The sequence below is a fragment of the Lepus europaeus genome, chromosome 2 (genome assembly GCF_033115175.1).
Source record: "Lepus europaeus isolate LE1 chromosome 2, mLepTim1.pri, whole genome shotgun sequence".
Classification (NCBI taxonomy): Eukaryota; Metazoa; Chordata; class Mammalia; order Lagomorpha; family Leporidae; genus Lepus; species Lepus europaeus.
In genome coordinates, this window is record NC_084828.1 from 8,134,361 (window position 1) to 8,155,262 (window position 20,902).

General features: G+C 52.0%; 1 protein-coding gene across 2 annotated transcripts in view; it reads left to right on the forward strand.

The window, feature by feature from the left end:
• The first annotated feature begins 818 nt into the window (after positions 1-818).
• Positions 819-20,902, forward strand: part of HLCS (holocarboxylase synthetase) — a 208,805-nt gene continuing 188,721 nt past the window's right edge. Inside the window, exons 1-2 of one of the 2 annotated variants that reach the window (XM_062205215.1) lie at positions 819-962; positions 15,997-16,134. Coding sequence is in view for 1 of the 2 variants with exons in the window: in XM_062205205.1 (XP_062061189.1) it covers positions 10,911-11,105; positions 15,997-16,134 (333 nt within the window). In the remaining variant the exon portion in view is untranslated. Of the gene's footprint in view, positions 963-10,910; positions 11,106-15,996; positions 16,135-20,902 lie in introns of those variants that run through there. The other variant, XM_062205205.1, reaches the window with a different exon arrangement.

A 20,902-nucleotide genomic window follows, 5' to 3' on the forward strand; every position in this document is an offset into this window, starting at 1 on the left:
GTGTTTGGCCTAGAGGTCAGGATACTTGTGTCCCTCACGGCAGTGCCTGGGTTCAGGTCCTGGCTCTGGCTCCTACTCTACTTCCTGCCAGTGTAGACCCTGGGAAGCCATGGTGATGGTTCGAGTCCTTGGGTCTCTGCTACCCACACGGAAGACCTGGATTGAGTTCTCAGGTCCTGGCTGGGCCTTGTGTGCAGATGGGAGCCCCCTCACCCTCCGTGCCTCTGGGTGGTAGGGCATGATAACAATATTAATAAAAGATTCCATCCTTAGGGTAGACACAGAGTCTGGTTTTGCCCTTGGTAGGAAGAATAAGAAGTAATAGATCCGGATTTTGGATACTGGTTCTAGCCAGGGAGGACCGCCCTGGGGGAACAGGAACCCGCTGAGCAGCTTCAGCTCCCAGCCAGCGCAGCGGGAGTTTGGTTTCTTTCCTTTGCTGTCGCGAAGCCGCCTGCCAGCCACTCTGGGCCAGGAATGCACAGAGCCAGGTCCTGTCCCTGGAGCTTTGCAGTGCAGGCGTAAGGCAGACACGTGTGTAGCGGATGCCTTACCGGGCGGGCGGGTGCTGGGACTGCGGCCACCCCCCCCCCACACACACACACACGGCCGAGGGGGCAGGCCAGACGCCCCGTGGCGTTCTCAGGCCAGGGAGTGGACACCGAGGGCTCCTGCGCCGGCCTCTGGGCAGCCGGGAGCAGGCGGGCAGCGGGCAGGGCGCTGCGCAGCGTGACCGGAGCTCCGCCCGGAGCGGGGCCGGGGCGTGGCCAGCATTTGGGGCTGCGTCTAGGGCTGGCCCGCCGGGGCTGCTGGGGCTCTGGGCTCGCACACCTCAGCCGCCACCTGCGCACTGTTCGCAGCGACGACGCCCACGCCTCCCTGGGGGCGTCTCCGCGGCGGCCGCCGGCCCCCTGGGCCACGTGGGAGCCGGGCCAGGGGCGCGCGGTGGGCCAGGCCTGCAGGTAGGCGCGGCGCGGACGGTTTTGGGGTCGTTGGGGGCCGGCCCGGGCGGCGGCTCCCACGGTGGGGGACAGTGGGATCCTAGGAACTGGCCTGGTTCTCGGGTTTCCTGCCTTTGATCTCGCTGTTTATTTCTCCAGGGGGAGTTATTTATAGACAAGGCTGGTTTGTTGGGCCCGGGCTTGTGGATTTACCTTGTTCTTCTTCACGATGCTGGATCTGGGCTGCACGCCCTCCTTCCTGGGGCTGGAATCTTGCAGAAAGCGGGCTGAACAAGGCAAGAGCTCCAGGTCGCCGCCTGTCATGGGTTGGCTTCTTCAGAAATCCAGTCCTCTCTCTAAATAGTCCTAACCGTTTCATATGCAGGGTGGCACACCAGCCCCGCGGGCACTGACCTGCTTCTTCCCACGGCTCTTTTGTTACAGCTGCCTGCAGTGTGTTTGGGCTAAAAAGTGGAGTTTGTGGGAACATTTTTTAAAAAGATTTATTTATTTATTTGAAAGTCAGAGTTACACACACACAGAGAGAGAGAGAGAGAGAGAGAGAGAGAGAGAGAGAGAGAGAGAGAGAAGTCTTCCATTCACTGGTTCACTCCCCAATTGGCCGCAACTGCCGGAGCTGTGCTGATCTGAAGCCAGCAGCCAGGGACTTCTGGGTCTCCCACGCGGGTGCAGGGTCCCAGGGGTTTGGGCCATCTTCCCCTGCTTTCCCAGGCCACAGCAGAGAGCTGGATCGGAAGTGGAGCAGCCGGAACTTGAACCGGTACCCATATGGGATATTGGCACTGCAGGCAGCAGCCTTACCCGCTATGCCACAGTGCCAGCCCTGCAGAAATGACCTTTTTTTTTTGACAGGCAGAGTGGACAGTGAGCGAGAGAGAGAGACAGAGAGAAAGGTCTTCCTTTGCCATTGGTTCACCCCTCAATGGCCACTGCGGCCGGTGCACCGCGCTGATCTGAAGCCAGGAGCCAGATGCTTCCTCCTGGTCTCCCATGCGGTGCAGGGACCCAAGGACCTGGGCCATCCTCCATTGCACTCCCGGGCCACAGCAGAGAGCTGGACTGGAAGAAGAGCAACCGGGACAGAATCCTGCACCCCGACTGGGACTAGAACCCAGGATGCTGGTGCCGCAGACAGAGGATTAGCCTAGTGAGCCACGGCGCCGGCCCAACTTGTGGTTTTTAAAAAGCATTTCTGCCGGCGCCGCGGCTCACTAGGCTAATCCTCCGCCTGCGGCGCCAGCACACCAGGTTCTTGTCCCAGTCGGGGCACCGGATTCTGTCCCGGTTGCCCCTCTTCCAGGCCAGCTCTCTGCTGTGGTCCGGGAGTGCAGTGGAGGATGGCCCAGGTCCTTGGGTCCCTGCACCCACATGGGAGACCAGGAAAAGCATCTGGCTCCTGGCTTCAGATCAGCGCGGTGCGCCAGCCACCAGCGGCCATTGAAGGGTGAACCAACGGCAAAGGATGACTTTTCTCTCTGTCTCTCTCACTGTCCACTCTGCCTGTCAAAAAAACAAAAAACAAAAAACCACAAGTTGCCTTGCAAGACAAGGGACACCAAGGGAGGGGCATGTCGGGGACTGCATATTGGGTGCCTCTAGAATCACAAACTCCGTGCATACAGGGACGCTCCGAGAAGTGTTAGGGGACCAGGGAAGGAGATATTGATAACCTGGCGTGTTAGTATGCTGGGGCTGTGTGACAAATATTGCATTGGGTGGCCTAAAACAACAGATTCGCTACCTCATGGCTTTAAAAAGTAAGGTGAAGGGGTTGACAGGGTGGGTGTTGTCCTAAGCTCCTCCTCTCAGAAAGACAAAGCCATTCTGGGTTAGGGTCCTACCCATCTGACCTCATCTAGCCTTAGTCACTCTTTAAGGACCACATGCATAGGCACGGCTGGAGGACAGAGCTTCCACAAGAATCGATGGCTGGGGAGATGCAATTCAGGCAAACAGGGACACAAACAGGATCCTGAATCCTGCAACAGCCGAAGGGAAGAGTTCCAGAGGGCAGGGCTTGTTCTGCGTTCCCCGCACACCTCCTGCTGCCGCCCCCTCTCCTCTGACCCTCAGGGAGGAACCTGTGCCATTTTCGGCCTTCAGTGAGGCTCTGCCAAGGGGACGTTAGAACCCAGAACAGAAGGGCTGGGCGTCTGTCCTCCTTCTTCCTCTGCTGGCCTCCCTTAGGACAGAGCAATGGGTTCCAGCTTCCACCAGGTGACCCTGGTTCCTGGAACAAGGTAGCTCCACTTCCTTTGTGTGCCCCTAGTCCTCTGGCAGCAGAGGCTCTTTCTAGTCCCTGCCCGGCTTACGGTCCATGTCCAGTGGCCCTGCATGGCGTCATGTTGAGAACAGTGCTAGGAAACACCTTCTGAGTATCTGGTGGTTTCTGTTGACTGGGGTGTGTGCAGAATACCGTGACCGGGGAGGCCAGGTGCTAGGGAGAGGTGCGAGGGCTGAGAACGGAAAATGGTTGGAGCTTGGGTAGAAGACAGAGTTCTATGCTGGAAGGGGGTTGTAGCCAGGCTGAAGGGCTTGTGCCAGCTCTAAGGCTTTCATGGGAGATGGGAGCCTTCTCATGCGTCTGTCTCTGGGCACATTCCGCTTCTGAAGTGCTTTTTCATGTGTAGTCTCTGTGCCGCCTCCTTGGTTTTCTGGCTTTTTCTTATTGGCTTGGATTTCTTTATATTCCAGATATGAATCTTTACCAGGTATTTGCTACAGATGCTCATCTCATTCCAGAGCTTGTCTTTTTTTTTTTTTTTTTTTGACAGGCAGAGTGGATAGTGAGAGAGAGAGAGACAGAGAGAAAGGTCTTCCTTTTTGCCGTTGGTTCACCCTCCAATGGCCGCTGCGGCCAGCGCATCATGCTGATCTGAAGCCAGGAGCCAGGTGCTTCTCCTGGTCTCTCATGCGGGTGCAGGGCCCAAGGACTTGGGCCATCCTCCACTGCCTTCCCGGGCCATAGCAGAGAGCTGGCCTGGAAGAGGGGCAACCGGGATAGAATCCAGCGCCCCAACTGGGACTAGAACCTGGTGTGCCAGTGCCGCAAGGCGGAAGATTAGCCTGTTAAGCCACGGCGCTGGCCAACTTGTCTTGTTTTAAAGTGTCTTTTTCTTTTTTTTTTTTTTTCCTTTTAAAGATTTGTGTATTTATTTGAAAGGCAGAGTTACAGAGAGGCAGAGGCAGAGGCAGAGAGAGAGAGGTCTTCCACCTGCTGGTTCACTCCCCAAATGGTCGCAACGGCCAGAACTGGGCTGATCTGAAGCCAGGAGCCAGAAGCTTCCTCCAGGTCTCCCATGTGGGTGCAGGGGCCCAAAGACGTGGGCCATCTTCTACTGCTTTCCTAGGCCATAGCCAAGAGCTATATTGGAAGTGGAGCAGCCAGAACTCAAACTGGTGTCCATATGGGATGCTGGCACTACAGGCAGTGGCTTTACCTGCTATGCCACAGCACCAGCCCCTGAAGTGTTTTTTAATAAACACAGGTTCTTAATTTTAATGTAGCAATCTATCACTTTTTTTTAAAAAAAAGATTTTACTTATTTGAGAGGTAGAGTTACAGACAGTGAGAGGGAGAGACAGAGAGAAAGGTCTTTGTTCTGTTGGTTCACTCCCTAAATGGCTGCAATGGCTGGAGCTGTGCCAATCCAAAGCCAGGAGCCAGGTGCTTCTTCCCGGTCTCCCACATGGGTGCAGGGCCCAAGCACTTGGGCCATCCTCCACTGCCTTCCTGGGACACAGCAGAGAGCTGGACTGGAAGAGGAGCAGCAAGGACTAGAACCAGTGTCCATATGGGATGTCGGCGCCACAGGCGGAGGATTAACCTACTGCACCATGGCAAAATGTAAACATTTACTTGAAAAGGAGAGAGAAAGAGAAAGAGAGAAAGAGAGAAAAAGAGAGAGAGAGAGAGAGAGAGAGAGAGAGAGAGAGAGAGAGAGAGATCGACATCCCATCTGCTGGTTCACTTCCCAAAGGTTCCAACAGCCAGAACTGGGTCAATCCCAAGCCTGGAGCTTGGTGCTCAGTCGGGGTTTCCTATGTGGGAGGCAGGGACCAAAGTATTGGGTCGTTACTGGCTGCTTGCCACAACAAAAAGCTGGAATTGGAAGCAGAGCTGGGACTTGAACCCAGGCACTCCAGTAAGGAACGCAGGCGTCCCACGTGGCATCTTAACCGCTGTGCCAAAAGCCTGCTCCTAATGTATCAAAATTTGTCTTTATAATTAGTGTTCCTAGTGTCTTGATTAACTACTATTTTTCTATTTTGGGGTCAATATTCTATATTATCTTAGGAAAACTTTGCAGTTTTGCCTTCCCTAGATAACCTCTTTAAATCACCTTTAAAAGAATAAAAGGAATAAATTCAGTGAGCTATTCAAAAAACAAAGTAAGACCAATTCCTGGACTCCTGACTCCCACGTGCCGGCCTTCTCCATCTGCACTTTATTTTTAACTTTCCTTTCTCCCAAAGTGCATCCTATAGGAAGGCTCCGTATGCGGTAAACACCCTTAAGCCGCTGTATTCCTGAAAATCCCCTTTTTCTCTGTTCAACTCCAAAATGCTTTGGTGGGCAGACAGCTCCAGTGGACCATTCTTTTCTCAGTGCTTGGAAAAACACTGGTCTGCCTTCTCCTACCCAAGTGCTGGGACTTGGGAGGGAGCCGTCTTCTCAGGCCATGGGTTCCCATCTGCAATCATTTGTTACGTTTGGTATTCTGGGTTATGGCGGAAAACAAACTGCACATTTGATTTTCAAACAAGAATGGCACTGCAGGATGAAGGCCAGTGCTCTGCACCTCCGATCTGCCTGCTTGAGTCATAAATAGTCATTTAATTTTTTAAAGATTTACTTATTTATTTATATGAAAGGCAGAGTGACAGAGAGAGGGGACAGACTGAAAGATCTTCCATCCATTGGTTCACTATCCAAGTAGCCACAACAACCAGGATGGGGCCAGGCTGAAGCCAGGAGCCAGCATCTCCATCCTGGTCTCCTACGTGGGTGGCCGGGACCCAAGCACTTGGGCCATCTGCCTCTGCCTTCCCAGGTGCATTAGTGGAGCAACCGGGACTCTAAGTGGTGCTGTGGTATAGAATGCCAGTGTTGCAAGTGGTGGCTTAACTGCTGCACCACACTAGCTCCCAGAAACACCCCTTTAAGGCATTTACAATTCACCAGTCTCCAGCGGCACAATAAATAGATACTATAAATAGAACCAAGTAACACCACTCAGTGGTGACATATTTATCCTACTCTCCTTAGAATACTTAAGCTTTTATTAAGGATCATCTTGATTCCTGGCTCCTCATGAACTTGACCTTATGTTGGCCCTCCACATACAAGGGTTCTGAAATCAAGGACTCAACCAGCCTCAGGATGAAAACATCTGTACTGAACATGTAACCTTTTTCTTGTCATTATTTCCCAAACAGAGCAGTAGAGCGACTATTCACCCAGCCTTTCCATGGTGCTGGGTATTAGAAGCAATCTGGAGATGACTGGAAGTACGGGGAGGAAGTACACAAATGTTACACCTGCTATCTAAGGGACAAGTGGATTTTGGTATCCATTTGGTGGTTGTGGTGGGGGTACTGAGGGACAACTGTGTTCCAAATGGATGCTCAGACTGCTGATTGGCTAGTGGGGACACTTCTGCATGGTTTCTTGTACCCTCTCCACTGCTGCTATTTTTGGAGTTTTCCTATTTTTCGGCATAGGCTGTGCTGGCTAATCTGGTATTGCCATGACACTTGAATCGTCCATTTCTCCGGATCTGTAGTCCTTTTAATGGGAAAAAGAGCACACATTCCAAAGGATCTGAGTACTACGAGGTCGTGCTGCTCTGAGGCTTCTCTCAGTGAACAGGGCTAGGAAAGAGAATTGTTTTCTCTTAAAGTTGTGAGTTCAAATTAATGTTCCCAATAACTAATATGTTTTAACTTAAATTATTAAAATTTTCTTTTTACAGATTTGTTAATTTATTTGAAAGGCAGAGTAACAGAATGGGGGGGGGATGGGCAGGGAGAGAAAGAGAGAGAGAGAGAAATATATATAGAGAGAGTTTTCCATCTGCTGGTTCACTCCTCAGTTGGTCACAACAGCCAGTGCTGGGCCAGGCTGAAACCAGGAATCAGGAACCCATCCAGGTCTCCCACGTGGGTGGCAGGAACCCAGGTACTTGGGCCACCATTTGCTACCTTCCAGGCACATCAGCAAGCAGCTGGAAGGGAAGTGCAGAGTTGGGATGCAAGTGTGCCAAGTGGTAGTCTAACCTGCTAGATCTTTTTTAAAAACATTTTTTTTTTATTTGACAGGCAGTTAGATAGTGAGAGACAGAGAGGAAGGTCTTCCTTCCATTGGTTCACCCCCAAAATGGCCGCTATGACCAGCACTGCGTTGATCCGAAGCCAGGAGCCAAGTGCTTCTTCCCAGTCTCCCACGTGGGTGCAGGAGCCCAAGCACTTAGGCCATCTTCCACTGCCCTCCTGGGCCACAGCAGAGCTGGACTGGAAGACGAGCACCCGGGACTAGAACCCAGTGCTCATATGGGATGCCGGCGCCGCAGGCGGAGGATTAACCAAGTGAGCCATGGCACCGGCCCCCTAAATCTTTTTTTTTAAACATTACTTTTTAAAATTGATTTTACTTCTAATTAAAAAACTTTTTTTATTAAAAATATTTCAGAGGCAGAGGTAGAGCTCCATCTGCTGGTTCAAGTCCCAAATGCCTACAAAAGGAACCCAGTCCGGGTCTGCTATGTGAGTGGCAGGGACCCAACCACCGAGCCATCACAGGCTGCCTCCCAAGGTCTGCACTGGGAGGGAGCAGGGACCCAGGTACTCCAGTGTGGAACCCAGGTACTCTAATATGGGATCCAGGTACCCCAAAGTGAGACCAGGTACTCCAGCGTGGGGACCCAGGTACCCCAGAATTGGACCCAGGTACTCTAATATGGAACCCAAGTACCCCAGTGTGGGGACCCAGGTACTCCATTGTGGGCCCAGGTACCCCAATGTGGGACCCAGGTACTCCAATATGGGACGCAGCATCTTAACTGCTAGGCCAAACCGGCCCCATCCTCCTTTTCTATTTTGATTAATAAAATTAATTTTTTTGCTTATTAACATATTAACATAAGCATTAGAGGTAAGAGGCAGAGATCAAGATTTTTTTTTTTACATTTTATTGTTACATTTTGTCTTTGTGCTGGATAATGGAATTCTAATTAGAATTCCGGCTGCTGCCCTCCCAGGCCATCATCAGGGAGTTGGGTTGGAAGGGTAGCACCTAGGACTTCAACCTGGCGCTGCAAGTGGAGGCTTAACCTACTGTGCCACGGCACTGGCCCCATATATATGTGATCTCTAGCCAAGTACAGATTCTGCCCATTATTTAATTTCTGATAGACTCTATACATTTTATAGAGTTGACAAACATATATATATTTAAATATACAAATATTAAAAAAATTTTTAAATATTTATTTACTTGAAAGGGAGAGAGAGGCCGGCGCCGTGGCTCATTAGACTAATCTTCCGCCTGTGACGCTGGCACCCTGGGTTCTAGTCCCAGTTGGGGCGCTGGTTCTGTCTCGGTTGCTCCTCTTCCAGTCCAGCTCTCTGCTGTGGCCTGGGAAGGCAGTGGAGGATGGCCCAAGTGCTTGGGCCTCTGTACCTGCATGGGAGACCAGGAAGAGGCACCTGGCTCCTGGCTTCGGATCAGTGCAGTGTGCCGGCCGTGGTGGCCATTTGGGGGGTTGAACCATCGGAAGGAAGACCTTTCTCTCTGTCTCTAACTCTGCCTGTCCAAAAAAAAAAAAAAAAAATTGAGTGGTAGAGAGAGAGAGACCACGTACATACAGCTCCCATCTGCTGGTTCACTCCCTAAACGCCTGGGCCAAATCTGGAGCTGGGAACACAACCCTGGTCCCACGTGGGTGGCAGGAACCCAGGTATTTCAGCCATCACTGCCGTACCCCAGGCTCTGCGTTAGCAGCAGGGAGCTGGAGCCAGACACTCAGTGTGGGACACTGGTGCTTTACCTGTGCCAATCAGTGCCTGCCCCACAGACAACTCTGATGTGGAACTGCGTCTTTCTGATAAATAAAACTTTAAATGCAGTAAATATTAGAAAATAAGGGCTGGCACTGTGGTGCAGTGGGTTAAGCCATCACCTGTGACGTCAGCATTCCATACTGGGGCAGCTGTTTGAGTCCCACCTGCTCTGCTTCCAATCCAGTTCGAGTGTACCTGTGGACGGAAGATTTTTTTTCTGTTTCTCTTCAAATAAACAAAATAAATCTTTAGTAAATTAGAAAAACAGCCAAGGTATATAAAATGTAGTACAGTTAAATAGTACATTTCTCAGCCGCATTATGTAAGGAATCCATGGAAATCTTAGGGGGCATTTAATATAAAGTTTTCCTACTTGGAATAAATGTTTTTCAAAATTGGTATTCTCAAAGTAATCTTTCACCAGGAGTAGGCGTAAATGGTCTGGTCCTTGCCTTTCCAGGGCCTGGGCACTTGCTTATCAGCAAAACTGAAAATGACAGCTCTTCTTCAAGTGGGGCCTGATCATGGCCCAAATCTCTAATGGAGGCATCGGCCTGTGACTTGTGTCTGAGTCCCAAATGCATTTCCCTTTTTGAGTTTAAATCAGTAACAAAAGTGTTATTGGTTTCAAGTAGTTTAATTCAATTAACTTAAAAAAATTTTATTTGAAAGGTAGTTAGGAGAGAGGGGTAAATTCCATCTGTGGTTCACTCCTCAATGGCCCCAATGACTGCAATGGCCGGAGCTGGGGCTATCCAAAGCCAGGAGCCAGGAGTTTCTTCTGGGTCTCCCACGTGGGTGCAGGGGCCCAAGGACTTGGGCCATCTTCTACTGCTTTCCCAAGTGCATTAGCCCATTCGGGATGCCGGTTCTGCAGGCGATGGTTTAACCTGCTGCGCCACAGCCCCCGCCTCCCTACTGCTATTTTAAAGCAGACAGCTCCTTGGTAGGGCCCTTTAAAAATCTGTGCTTGAATTAGGTAAGACTTGTGCAAGCGGTGTTCTTGCTTGTGTTCTACCCACTCGCACCCAGGGCCAGAAGCAACCAAATGAAATGCTTCGCTGTCAGGTGTTGAGGGCGCCAGACGGCCTTGGAGTGAAGCAGGATTCCACGGGAGAGGCTCGCCAGTGCTGGGGGTCATTCCGCCTCCCTTGGGGACAAGAACACTGTGAGTTGATGTCCCCCCTCTCTGCCGGTCCCGCAGCAGGAACACCAGACGCAGCCTTGGTGGTGCGGATCTGCCTTCCACTTGGGCTCCCTGCTCTTTCAGGCATCATTGCACCGGGCGCACTGACGGACTTTATAGTCCTCTGGCACCAAGGCCTGCAAGTTAAGGCCTCGCCTGATTGTCCAGAGCTGACCGTGGGCAGAGACAGGGTTCGCGCTCAGGGACCCCCAGGCTGGCGCTGGCTGGCCGATGTGGGCTGCGGCCTTGACCCGCCTCCATCCCCACGGGGGTCTCCGGGCCTCCACACTGCTCCCACGCCAGCCCCTGTCCCTCCGTCCACCGGCCCCCGGCCCCCGCGCCCCGGCCCCCCGCGCCCCATCCCGCCCCGCGCCCCGGCCCCCCCCGCCCCATCCCGCCCCATCCCGCGCGCCCCGGCCCCCCGCGCCCCATCCCGCGCGCCCCGGCCCCCCGCGCCCCATCCCCCGCGCCCCGGGCCCGCGCCCCGGCCCCGCGCCCCATCCCGCCCCGCGCCCCATCCCGCGCGCCCCGGCCCCGCGCCCCATCCCCCGCGCCCCGGGCCCGCGCCCCATCCCCCGCGCCCCGGGCCCGCGCCCCGGCGGGCCGCGCGTCTCTTCCGGCCGGCGGGCGGGGCGGGGCCGGCGCCCGGGGCGGGCTGGCGGCGGCGGCGGCTGTGGGCCGAGCGTCCGGCCGCGCCGGCCATGCTCATCACGCTGTGCTACCTGTACCTGTGGGCGCGGTGGGGGCGCCGGCCGGCCGCGCTCGTGCGCTCCACGGTGCGGCGGCTGCGCGCCTCGCGCTGCTCCTTCACGTTCTGTGGCGCCGCCGCGCAGCCGAGCGGCGCCCGCGTGTGCCTCAGCCGCGGCGGCCGCGTCTTCTGCGTCGGCGAGGGCCAGGTGGGCGGCGCGCGCGGCGTGGGGCGGGCGGGCGCGCGGCGTGGGGCGGCCGCGAGCCGGAAGCGGCGCCGGGACCCCGCGCTCCGCCCACCCCGGGCCGAGCGCGGGCGCCGGGGCCCGGGCCGCGGCCGCCTCAGGGTGCACCGGCCTGCGCCCGGCGACCCCTCCTGCAGCCCTCGGCGGCGTGGCGGGCCTGCCTCTGGGTCCGCGGACCCTCGGCCGCTCCCGGAGGGCCCCCGCGCTGGCCCGGGGCTGGCCCCGCGCTGGGCGGCAACCCTGGTTCTTCCCGGTCAGCTGCTGGTGCGCCCGGGGCTCGCGTGCACGGCGCAGCTCTGCGCGTTTCCCGGGGCGTCCCTGGCGCGTGTGGGGACGGGAGTCTGTGCTGTTGGGGCTGTGATTAGGTGGGGGCGCAGCCTTCTGCCCGGCGGATAGAAGATGCCCTAACGCTGTGACACTGCGTTCTGGGTCCCCCCGGGAAGCTGCAGACCTAGGACTGCGTAGACAGAGCTGGCGCCCCCACCCCCAGCTTCTGGGGCGCTGATTGTGGAAGGCGAATTAACTTGAGGAAGAACCGAGGGCTGGGTTTTCCTGTTGTGGTCTTTCCAGAATGGATTGATTTAAATTATTTTTCATGGCTTAGCTCAAAGTAGAAATGTTGAACACAGAAGATCATCTCAATTGTCCTGGACAGTGTTAAAGAAACTTGCAAAAAATATTCATTTGAAGGGGTTGGGGAAGAGAAAAAAAAAAAAAAACCGGTTCACTCCTGAAATGCCCACAGTGGCTGGTACTGGGTGGGGCTGGAGCTGAGAACTCAACCCAGGTGTCCCGCTTGGGTGGCAGGAGCCTACTTAATTGAGCCATCACCACTGCCACCCAGGGTCTGCATTGGCGGGAAGCTGTAGTCTGGAGCCAGGAGTTTCTTCCCGGTCTCCCGGGCCGGTGCAGGGGCCCAAGCACTTGGGCCATCTTCCACTGCTTTCCCCAGGCCATCAGCAGGAAATGAAATTGAACCCGTGCCCATGTGGGATGCTAGTGTCCCACTGTGCCACAGTGCTGAGCCCTGGAGCTGGGTATTGAACCCAGGTATTTGGATGTGGGACATGGGCATCCTTTTTTTTTTTTTTTTTTTAAAAGGTAAAGTTACAAAGGGAGAGCGAGAAACAGATCTTCAGTCTGCTGGTTCACTCCCCAAATGACCTCAACAGCCAGGACTGGGCCAGGCCCAAGCCAGGAGTGAGAAGCTCCTCCGGGCCTCCCACATGTGTGCAGGGGCCCAAGCACTTGGGCCATCTTCCACTGCTTTCCCAGGCACGTAAGCTGGATGGGAAGTGGAGCAGTTGGGACAGAAACTGGAGTTCACGTGGGATGCTGGCGTTGCATGCTGGCAGTTTACCCACCACACAACACCGGCCCCTAGATGTGGGCATCTTAACAGCTGGGCTAAATGGCCACATCCAGTTTCACTTTTAAATGTTTTGTAATTTTTATTGATCGTCTGTTAACTGGGCTAATTTTTGGCTCTTGCTTTCCTCCCCAGCCCCGTGGGATTCTGTAACTCTCTGCTCTCTCCCTCTGCCTCAGGCTGAAGCTTTGCTCAGATCCCGCTGTGCAGGAGGAGTTCCCCAGTTCTGCAGACTAGATGGGACCGCCCAGCTCTGTCCTCATTGACTTCAGATCACAGTCCTATTTCTAGTTTGAATCTTTCTCTCTAGGGACTTGTTCTGTTTAGCTTCGCAGCTTGACCTGAAATAGTTGCACACAATTTCAGTGAATGAAGGAGTGTTTATTGGCTGTTGGGTTTAGGCTTTTTTTTTTTTTTTAAAGATTTATTTTATTTTATTTGAAAGGCAGAGTTAGAGAGAGGGAGAGACAGAGATCTTCCATCACCTGCTTCACTTTTCTTTTTTCTTTTCTTTTTTTTTTTTTTGACAGGCAGAGTGGACAGTGAGAGAGAGACAGAGAGAAAGGTCTTCCTTTTGCCGTTGGTTCACCCTCCAATGGCCGCCGCGGTAGCGCGCTGCGGCTGGCGCACCGCGCTGTTCCGATGGCAGGAGCCAGGTGCTTCTCCTGGTCTCCCATGGGGTGCAGGGCCCAAGCACTTGGGCCATCCTCCACTGCACTCCCTGGCCACAGCAGAGAGCTGGCCTGGAAGAGGGGCAACCGGGACAGGATCAGTGCCCCGACCGGGACTAGAACCCGGTGTGCCGGCGCCGCAAGGCGGAGGATTAGCCTAGTGAGCCGCGGCGCCGGCCAACCTGCTTCACTTTTCAAACAGCTGCAACAGCCAGGGCTGGGCCAGGCTGAGAAGCCAGGAACCTTGAACTCCATTTGGGTCTCTTACAGGTACAGGGGCCCAAACACTTGGACCATCTTCTGCCTTCCCAGGTGCCTTAGCAGGGAACTGGCTCAGAAATGGGGTAGCTGGGACTTGAACCGGTGCTCATGTGGGATGCCAGCATTGCAGGCAGTAGTTTAACCCACTGTGCCAGAACCTAGCTCAGATGTTTAAGGCCTACAGTTGGAAAGTTTGACAATTTATTTGTGATTAACTGATGTTTTTTAAGATTTAAAATATTGTTGGGCTGGTGATTTGGTTCTGTGGATACCTTATTGTCAGTCTACAAGGATTGAATACAGAACCAAATTCATGCTTAATATTAAATTTTTTTTTTTTTTATTTGAGAGGTAGTGATAGAGCTTCCGTCCACTGATTCACTCTCTAAATGCCCTTAACATCTTGGGCTAGGCTGGGCTGAAACAGGGAGCTGGGAATTCAGTCCAGTTCTCCCACTTTTTGTGTGTTAATTTTGTTAATTTCAAAATGAGGCAGAGACACAGTCATATTCTATACAATTAAAATCATACGCATGAATACCAAAGTCTGGGTTTTTATAATTGAATATCCCATCATGAATTGTTAAATATAATGTTTCAGTTAGTTTTTTAAAGATTTATTTATTTGAAAGGCAGGATTAAAGAGAGGCAGAGAGAGAGAGAAAGGTCTTCATCCGCTGGTTCACTCACTCCAAATGGTCAGAGCTGGGTGATCTGAAGCTGGGAGCTAGGAGCTTCTTCTGGGTCGTCCACATGGGTGCAGGGGCCCAAGGACTTGGGCCATCTTCCACTGCTTTCCCAGGCCATCGCAGAGAACTGGATCAGAAGTGGAGCAGCCAGGACTCAAATGGGTGCCCTTATGAGTTGCCGGCACTGCAGGTGGCGGCTTTACCTGCTATGCCACAGTGCCAGCCCCAAGTATAATCAAACTGTATACAAACTGGAAATTTTAAACATTTTGCTTGTTTAGTATATGCATTCTGTGTTTCAGTAAAATGGACAGTATTTTTCTTTGTTTTTAACTTCTGTGTTGGTAAAACTTCCATGCTGTTAATTAGTTCAACAGGGACTTACTAAGCCTTAGGATGTGCCGGTTCAACAGGCAAGGGCAGATTTGGGCTGATGACACAGTGGGGCCTGACCCAAATACCTTTCTATTTTTTGGTGGGTAGCTGTCTTTTCAGCAAGATTTCAGGAAGGGAACAGAGAAATGGATGGAGTTGGCCTTTGCAGTCTACAGAGGACTGGTTCAGGAGGCTTCCTGGACACAAGATTTTCAGATGCTCAAGTCCTTTATGCAAAATACATACACAGTGTGTGTGTCATCTATGCACACCCCCTCATACTTTAAATCATCTCTAGATTACTTATAAGACCTAATATAAATACTGTTTAAACAGCGTACTGTATAATTTAGGGAATAATGACAAAAACCAAGTTTATTTGTTCAGTACAGATGTGGTACTTTTCTGGGTGTTTTCCATCTGAGGTTGGTGGATCCGGGGCTAGGGAGCCCTCATGGAGGGATTCCCAGTTGTATTTAATCTGCTAAGCCACCTTGGTTCTAATCTGCTTTGAAAAAACCTAAGTTAACATCACTCTTGGGGTAGGCATTTGGCCTAGAGGTTAAGATGTCTGTGTCCCAATTCAGAGTGCCCATTTGTGTCTTGGCTGTGCCCCTGAGTCCAGCTTTCTGCTAATACACACCCTGGGAGGCAGCAGGTGCTGGCTCAAGTAATTGGAGACCTTATTTGAGTTCAAATACAAATTTTTAAAAAGCAAAAAGATGGGGCCGGCGCTGTGGCTCACTTGGTTAATCCTCCGCCTGTGGTGCCAGCATCCCATATGGGCGCTGGTTCTAGTCCTGGTTGCTCCTCTTCCAGCCCAGCTCTCTGCTGTGGCCCAGGAAGGCAGTAGAAGATGGCCCAAGTGCTTGGGCCCCTGCACCCTCATGGGAGACCAGGAGGAAGCACCTGGCTCCTGGCTTCAGATCAGCGTAGCGCCAGTCATAGTGGCCATTTGGGGAGTGAACCAACGGAAGGAAGACCTTTCTCTCTGTCTCTCTCTCTCTCACTGTCTATAACTCTACCTGTCAAATAAAAAAAAAAATAAAAAGCAAAAATAAAACCATGGAGACACTAAAAATATTTTATAGAATTACCTTCAAATTACAGATATGTAAGGTGCCTATGAAACATAAATGATTTTACGTTTACAACCTTGAGTTGACTTCCCAAGATATCATATTTATGCAGATATTCCAAGACCCCAGTGAGTCCTGCCACCCTTCTGGTTGCAAGCCTTTTAGATGAGTGCTGGTCAGCCTGTGTCGGATCCAGAGCTGTTGAGCCTGTCCTGAGTCCCTGAGGCTTCTGCAGCTGTGTGCATGGTCACAGTTAGCCCAGAAGCACAGGGTTGATGCGGGCTGTGGGAGAGCATCAGATAACCTTGCTTCGGGCTTTCCTGGGGTCGCTGAGGAGGGTTCTGGAGATGCTGGGGTAAGTGCCTGTGCTTTGAAGTGACAGAGTCCTCTTTTGTTTTTTTCTCTACCCAGTTCATCGATGACTTGAACAAATGGGCCCTGTTTCTGGTTTCTCCTTTTATACTGGAGGCAGAACACATAGCGTTTGTGACCGAGAGCATTTGGGTCCGAGGTGAGAGCTTACAGAGGCCGCCTTCCTCTGCAGAAACTGTAAGTAACGCCTTTCCCCGGGAAAGCAGCGTGTGTCTTTGAGAAAACCCCTGTGGCTTTGTCTATTTATTTATTTATTTATGAAAGATTTATTTATTTGAGTTAGAGTTACAGACAGAGAGAGGGAGAGGCAGAGAGAGACGGTCTTCCATCCGCTGGTTCACTCCCCAAATGACTGCAACAGCTGGAGCTGGGTTGATCCGCAGCCAGGAGCTTCTTCTGGGTCTCCCACGTGGGTGCAGGGGCCCAAGGACTTGGGCCATCTTCCACTGCTTTCCCAGGCCATAGCAGAGAGCTGGGTTGGAAGATGAGCAGCCAGGACACTAAAAGGTGCCCATATGGGATGCTGGTGCCACAGGCGGAGGCTTAGCCTACTACGCAACACTGCTAGCCCCCGTGTGTTTATTTCTTTACAAGTGCTCATCCTGGCCTTGGTGGCTCCTTGAACCTTTTGGGTGACATAAAACACCACCAAGGTACTTAAAAAAATTTGTGGAATAGTGAAATCAACGGGTAAATTTAGGAGCCATGCCTGTGGCACTGCAGATTAAGCGGCTGCTTGTGGCACTGGCATCCCCTGTTGCAGGGCCAGATTGAGTCCCAGCTGCTCTGCTTCTGATTCAGCTCCCTGCTGACGTGCCTGGCAGGATGGCCCAAGTTTGGGGCCCTGCCACCCATGTGGGAGACCCTGATGGAGTTCTAGGCTCCTGGCTTCAACCAGGCCCACCCTGGCTGTTGCAGCCACTGGGGGGAGCGAACTCACTTTGTCTATGTCTCTTCCTCTTTTTCTGCTACTCTGCCTTTCAAATAAATAAATAATTAAATATTGAAAAAAGGATAGAAAAGGAAAAGGTGAGTTCATTTTGGTGCAGAAGCTGCGAAATCCCTGCATAGCTTTTTCCGAGGTGCAGAGTCTGCAGGACTCGCGAGCCTGCTGGTTCTGCCTCTCACCTGCTGAGCGGCCCTGACACGGCCACTTGGAGCTGCCAGCTGCCGTGGCTCTGCCGAGCTGGGGGCTGGTTTCTCGCAGGGAGCTGGCTGTGCTCTACAGGGCCACCCAGGGGCCCAGTCTCCTTTTCTCCGTTGCCCTGCGCTCTCCTCTCTGTCATCCTAGGTGGCGGTTCTGTGTCATGGGCGAGGGTGGCTCCCCCACTCCCCCACTCCCCCGCTGCCATTGCCGTCCTCACCGCAGTCCCCAGAGCAGGCGAGGACAGGAATTTCCCACGCCGCTTCTGCTCCTTGGCTCCCTGGCTGGGCAGCCATGGGTTCAGCAGAATCTGTGTGTTCTTGTTCATTCAAGGGAGAAGGAAAGGTTAGACGTTTCTTCCTGATAAAAATGTTTAGCGTGTCTGCTGCAGTTACCGTCTTGCTCACCTTCTAAGGCAGATTTAATGAAGAATTTCCCGCTGAGTGGTGGCTCCTTGGTACTTACTTTTCTACGGTGGAAAGAGTATATCTGACTCATTTTACTGAATTAATTTTTTAAAAAGATTTATTTATTTATTTGGAAGTCAGAGTTACACAGAGAGAGGAGAGGAAGAGAGAGAGAGAGAGAGAGAGAGAGAGAGAGAGAGAGAGAGAGGTCTTCCATCCACTGGTTCACTCCCTAGTTGGCTACCACGGCTAGAGCTGCGCCAATCTGAAGGCAGGAGACAGGTGCTTCTTCTGGGTCTCCCACGTGGGTACAGGGGCCCAAGAACTTGGGCCATCTTCTACTGCTCTCTCAGGCCATAGCAGAGAGCTGGATCGGAAGTGGAGCAGCTAGGACTCGAACTGGTTCCCATATGGGATACTGGCACTACAGGTGGCGGCTTTACCCGCTATGCCACAGCGCTGGCCCCTAAATTAATTTTTTTTTTAAAAACACTCACTTACTTATTTGAAAATCAGAGTTACAAGGACGGGGTGGCAGGGGGAGATCGAGAGATTGAGAGATTGAGAGATCTTCCATTCGCTGGTTCACTCTCTAAATGGCTGCAACGGCCAGTGCTGGGCCAGGCTGTGGGTGCAGCGGCCTAAACATTTGAGCCATCTTCTGCTGCTTTTCCCAGGCTGTTAGCAGGGAGCTGGATCGGAAGTGCTGCAACCGAGAGATGAAATGGTGTGCATGTGGGATGCCAGTGTGGCAGGCAGTGGCTTTACCTGCTCCCACGACACTGGCTCCTTAATGCATTTTACTTAGGATTCAAGAGTCTGATGACTCCTGTGGTCAGGAGCCAGAGACTTCTGGAACCATTCTTCTGATCTCCCTGGCTGTTATACTGGGCTCTGTTTTATAAATTGGGCTATTCACTTAAAAAGGGGCTGATCTTGTCGCTTGTACCCTTTTGGTTGACTGCTTGAAGGTGTTTTGTGTTTTTTTGGGGGCTCATATGAACCTGTGTGTGTGTGTGTGTTTCACCTAACTCTGCAGGCATTTGGATTTGATAGCGGCCTAGGATCCGACATAGCAAATGCTTGGAATGTGATGGGACCGTACATTCTCTCACATTTGAAAGACTGTGCGACCCTGCCAGATGTTTAAGTGGTCTCTCTTTGAATTTTGGATATCTGAGAGGGCCGTGATTTGTGGTCATTCTACAGACCCCTCAGCAATAAATAATTGAATCTGAGGAATGCAGTTTAAAAAAATGTAACATTCACATGGCCGTATATTCACTCAGTCATTCATTTATGAACATATTTATGGAACATCTGTTGCAGTTATTTTGCTAGGTGCAATCATAAATGCTGACAGGTGATGGCAGAGTCAGCTCAATTTTTAATATCTTCTGTACATATATTAGCAGCCCTGTTTAGGAAGGACTTAGGAAGAATTGATGACCTGAAGAACTTACATAACTCTTCCCCTGCAGACAATTTGCTTATATTCCCTGGGCATTAATTCTCCCATCCAGGGTTTATTTATTTTTTAAAGTTTTGTTTATTTATTTATTTGAAAGAGAGATATCTTTAATCCACTGGTTCACTCCCTAAATACTTGCAGCTACTGGGGCTGGGCCAGGCAGAAGCCAGTAGCCAGGAACTCCATGCCAGTCTCCCACATGGGTGACAGGAAGCCAACTACTTGGTCCATCATCTGCTGCCTCCCAGGCATGTTAGCAGGAAGCTGGATTGGAAACAGAGGTGGGACTCGATTCCAGGCTCTGTGGTGTGCGATGCAGGTATCCCAGATGGCAGATTAGCTGGCTGCAACGCCACACCCTCCTCTCTTCCAAGGTATACTGCGGGCCTGTGATACGCTCGTCTCAGTGCTGGGGCTGCAGGAGTGTGCCTAATGGAGAAGGAAGATTCGTTACAGATGGAGGTCCCTGTCTTTCAGCAGCTGTTAGTGTGGGAGAGCGGAGAGCTAAGTAAAGGAACAATTACACTTCTCTGTGATAAGTGCCGTGGAAGGCAGAGGTGGGGAGTAGTGGAGAGTCCTGTCTAAATGGCCTGGGGCCAGGCGGGGCTTCTCAGGGCAGGTGCTGACTCAGTGTTAAGGGAGAACAGAAATTAGGTGAAGGAGGAGGAATTGGCTTGCCCAGCAGAGCAGCACTGCAGAAGCCCAGAGGGCAGTCGTACTTGTGGTGCTGCACATAACTCAGTACAGTTGGGTTGCTGTGTTGCAGGGTAGCTTCTGAGGATGTGGCCGGCTGGGAAATCCCAGTGGTCGAGCAGTAAAGAGGTTGGCAGACCAAGCTGAGTCTCAGTATCGTACGGTTTATTACACTAGCTCAGAACATGCGGCAAGAAATGAAGGGAGAGATCTGAAGTCAATTAGCACTCAAGATCACCTGCCCTCCGGAGGGACGGATGACTGTACCGAAACCCTGGGCCATGTGGCTATGTGCACAGGTCCCATCTTGCCTGCTCTCTCTGCTTGCGTCAGCCTTGGCTGCCAGCTGTGCCACTACAGGGATCTGAGTTAAACAAGGTGGCCAGCAGGTGAGAGGTGCCTGTGGCTGGCACACACTTGCTCTTTGGGAGAGACCAGAGCCTGTGTGCTGGAACAGCGGTGGCTTACCAGTGGCCTGTGAGGAGCCAGGCTTTTTATCTTGTTTTCTAGGCTGAATATAAGGGGCTTGCAAAAAATTATGACCTGATGGGCCGGCGCTGTGGTGTGGGAGACCTGGCAGAAGCCCCTGGCCCCTGGATTCGGATTGGCCCAGCTCTGGCTATTGAGGCCATTTAAAGAGTGAACCAGTGGATGGAAGACTCTCTCTCTCTCTGCCTCTGTCTCTCTGTAACTCTCTGCCTTTTAAATAAATAAATAAATAAATAAATCTTTTAAAAAAAGTTATGTATTGAAAGGATAAGTTTATTTTGGGGCAAAAATTTTTATGAAAGCCTTGCATAATTTTTTCATAATGTGCATTTTCCGGAGATTTTTTTTGAAGCCATCTTGTAAACCTGGGCCCATAGCATAATGGGTTGTAAGGGTTGACTGACTTCAGGATGACGTAACTGCCAATCTGGAGGTAGTATGATCTGTGTCTTACTGGTATTGCTACTGTATCTTTCTGCATAGGATATACTGTGTTTCTTCCTTTTTATCTTTGTTAAACATGCATGTGTTCCATCTATTGTATTCTATTTTAAAGATTTATCTATTTGAAAGACAGAGGGACAGAGAGAGAGGGTGAGACAGAGAGATATTCCTTCCACCGGTTCAATCTCCAAATGGCTGCAATGGCCAGAACTGAGTCAAGCTGAAGCCAGGAACCTGGAGCCCAAAACTCCATCCAGGTCTCCCACATGGGTGGCAGGGCCCAAGCATTTGGGCCAT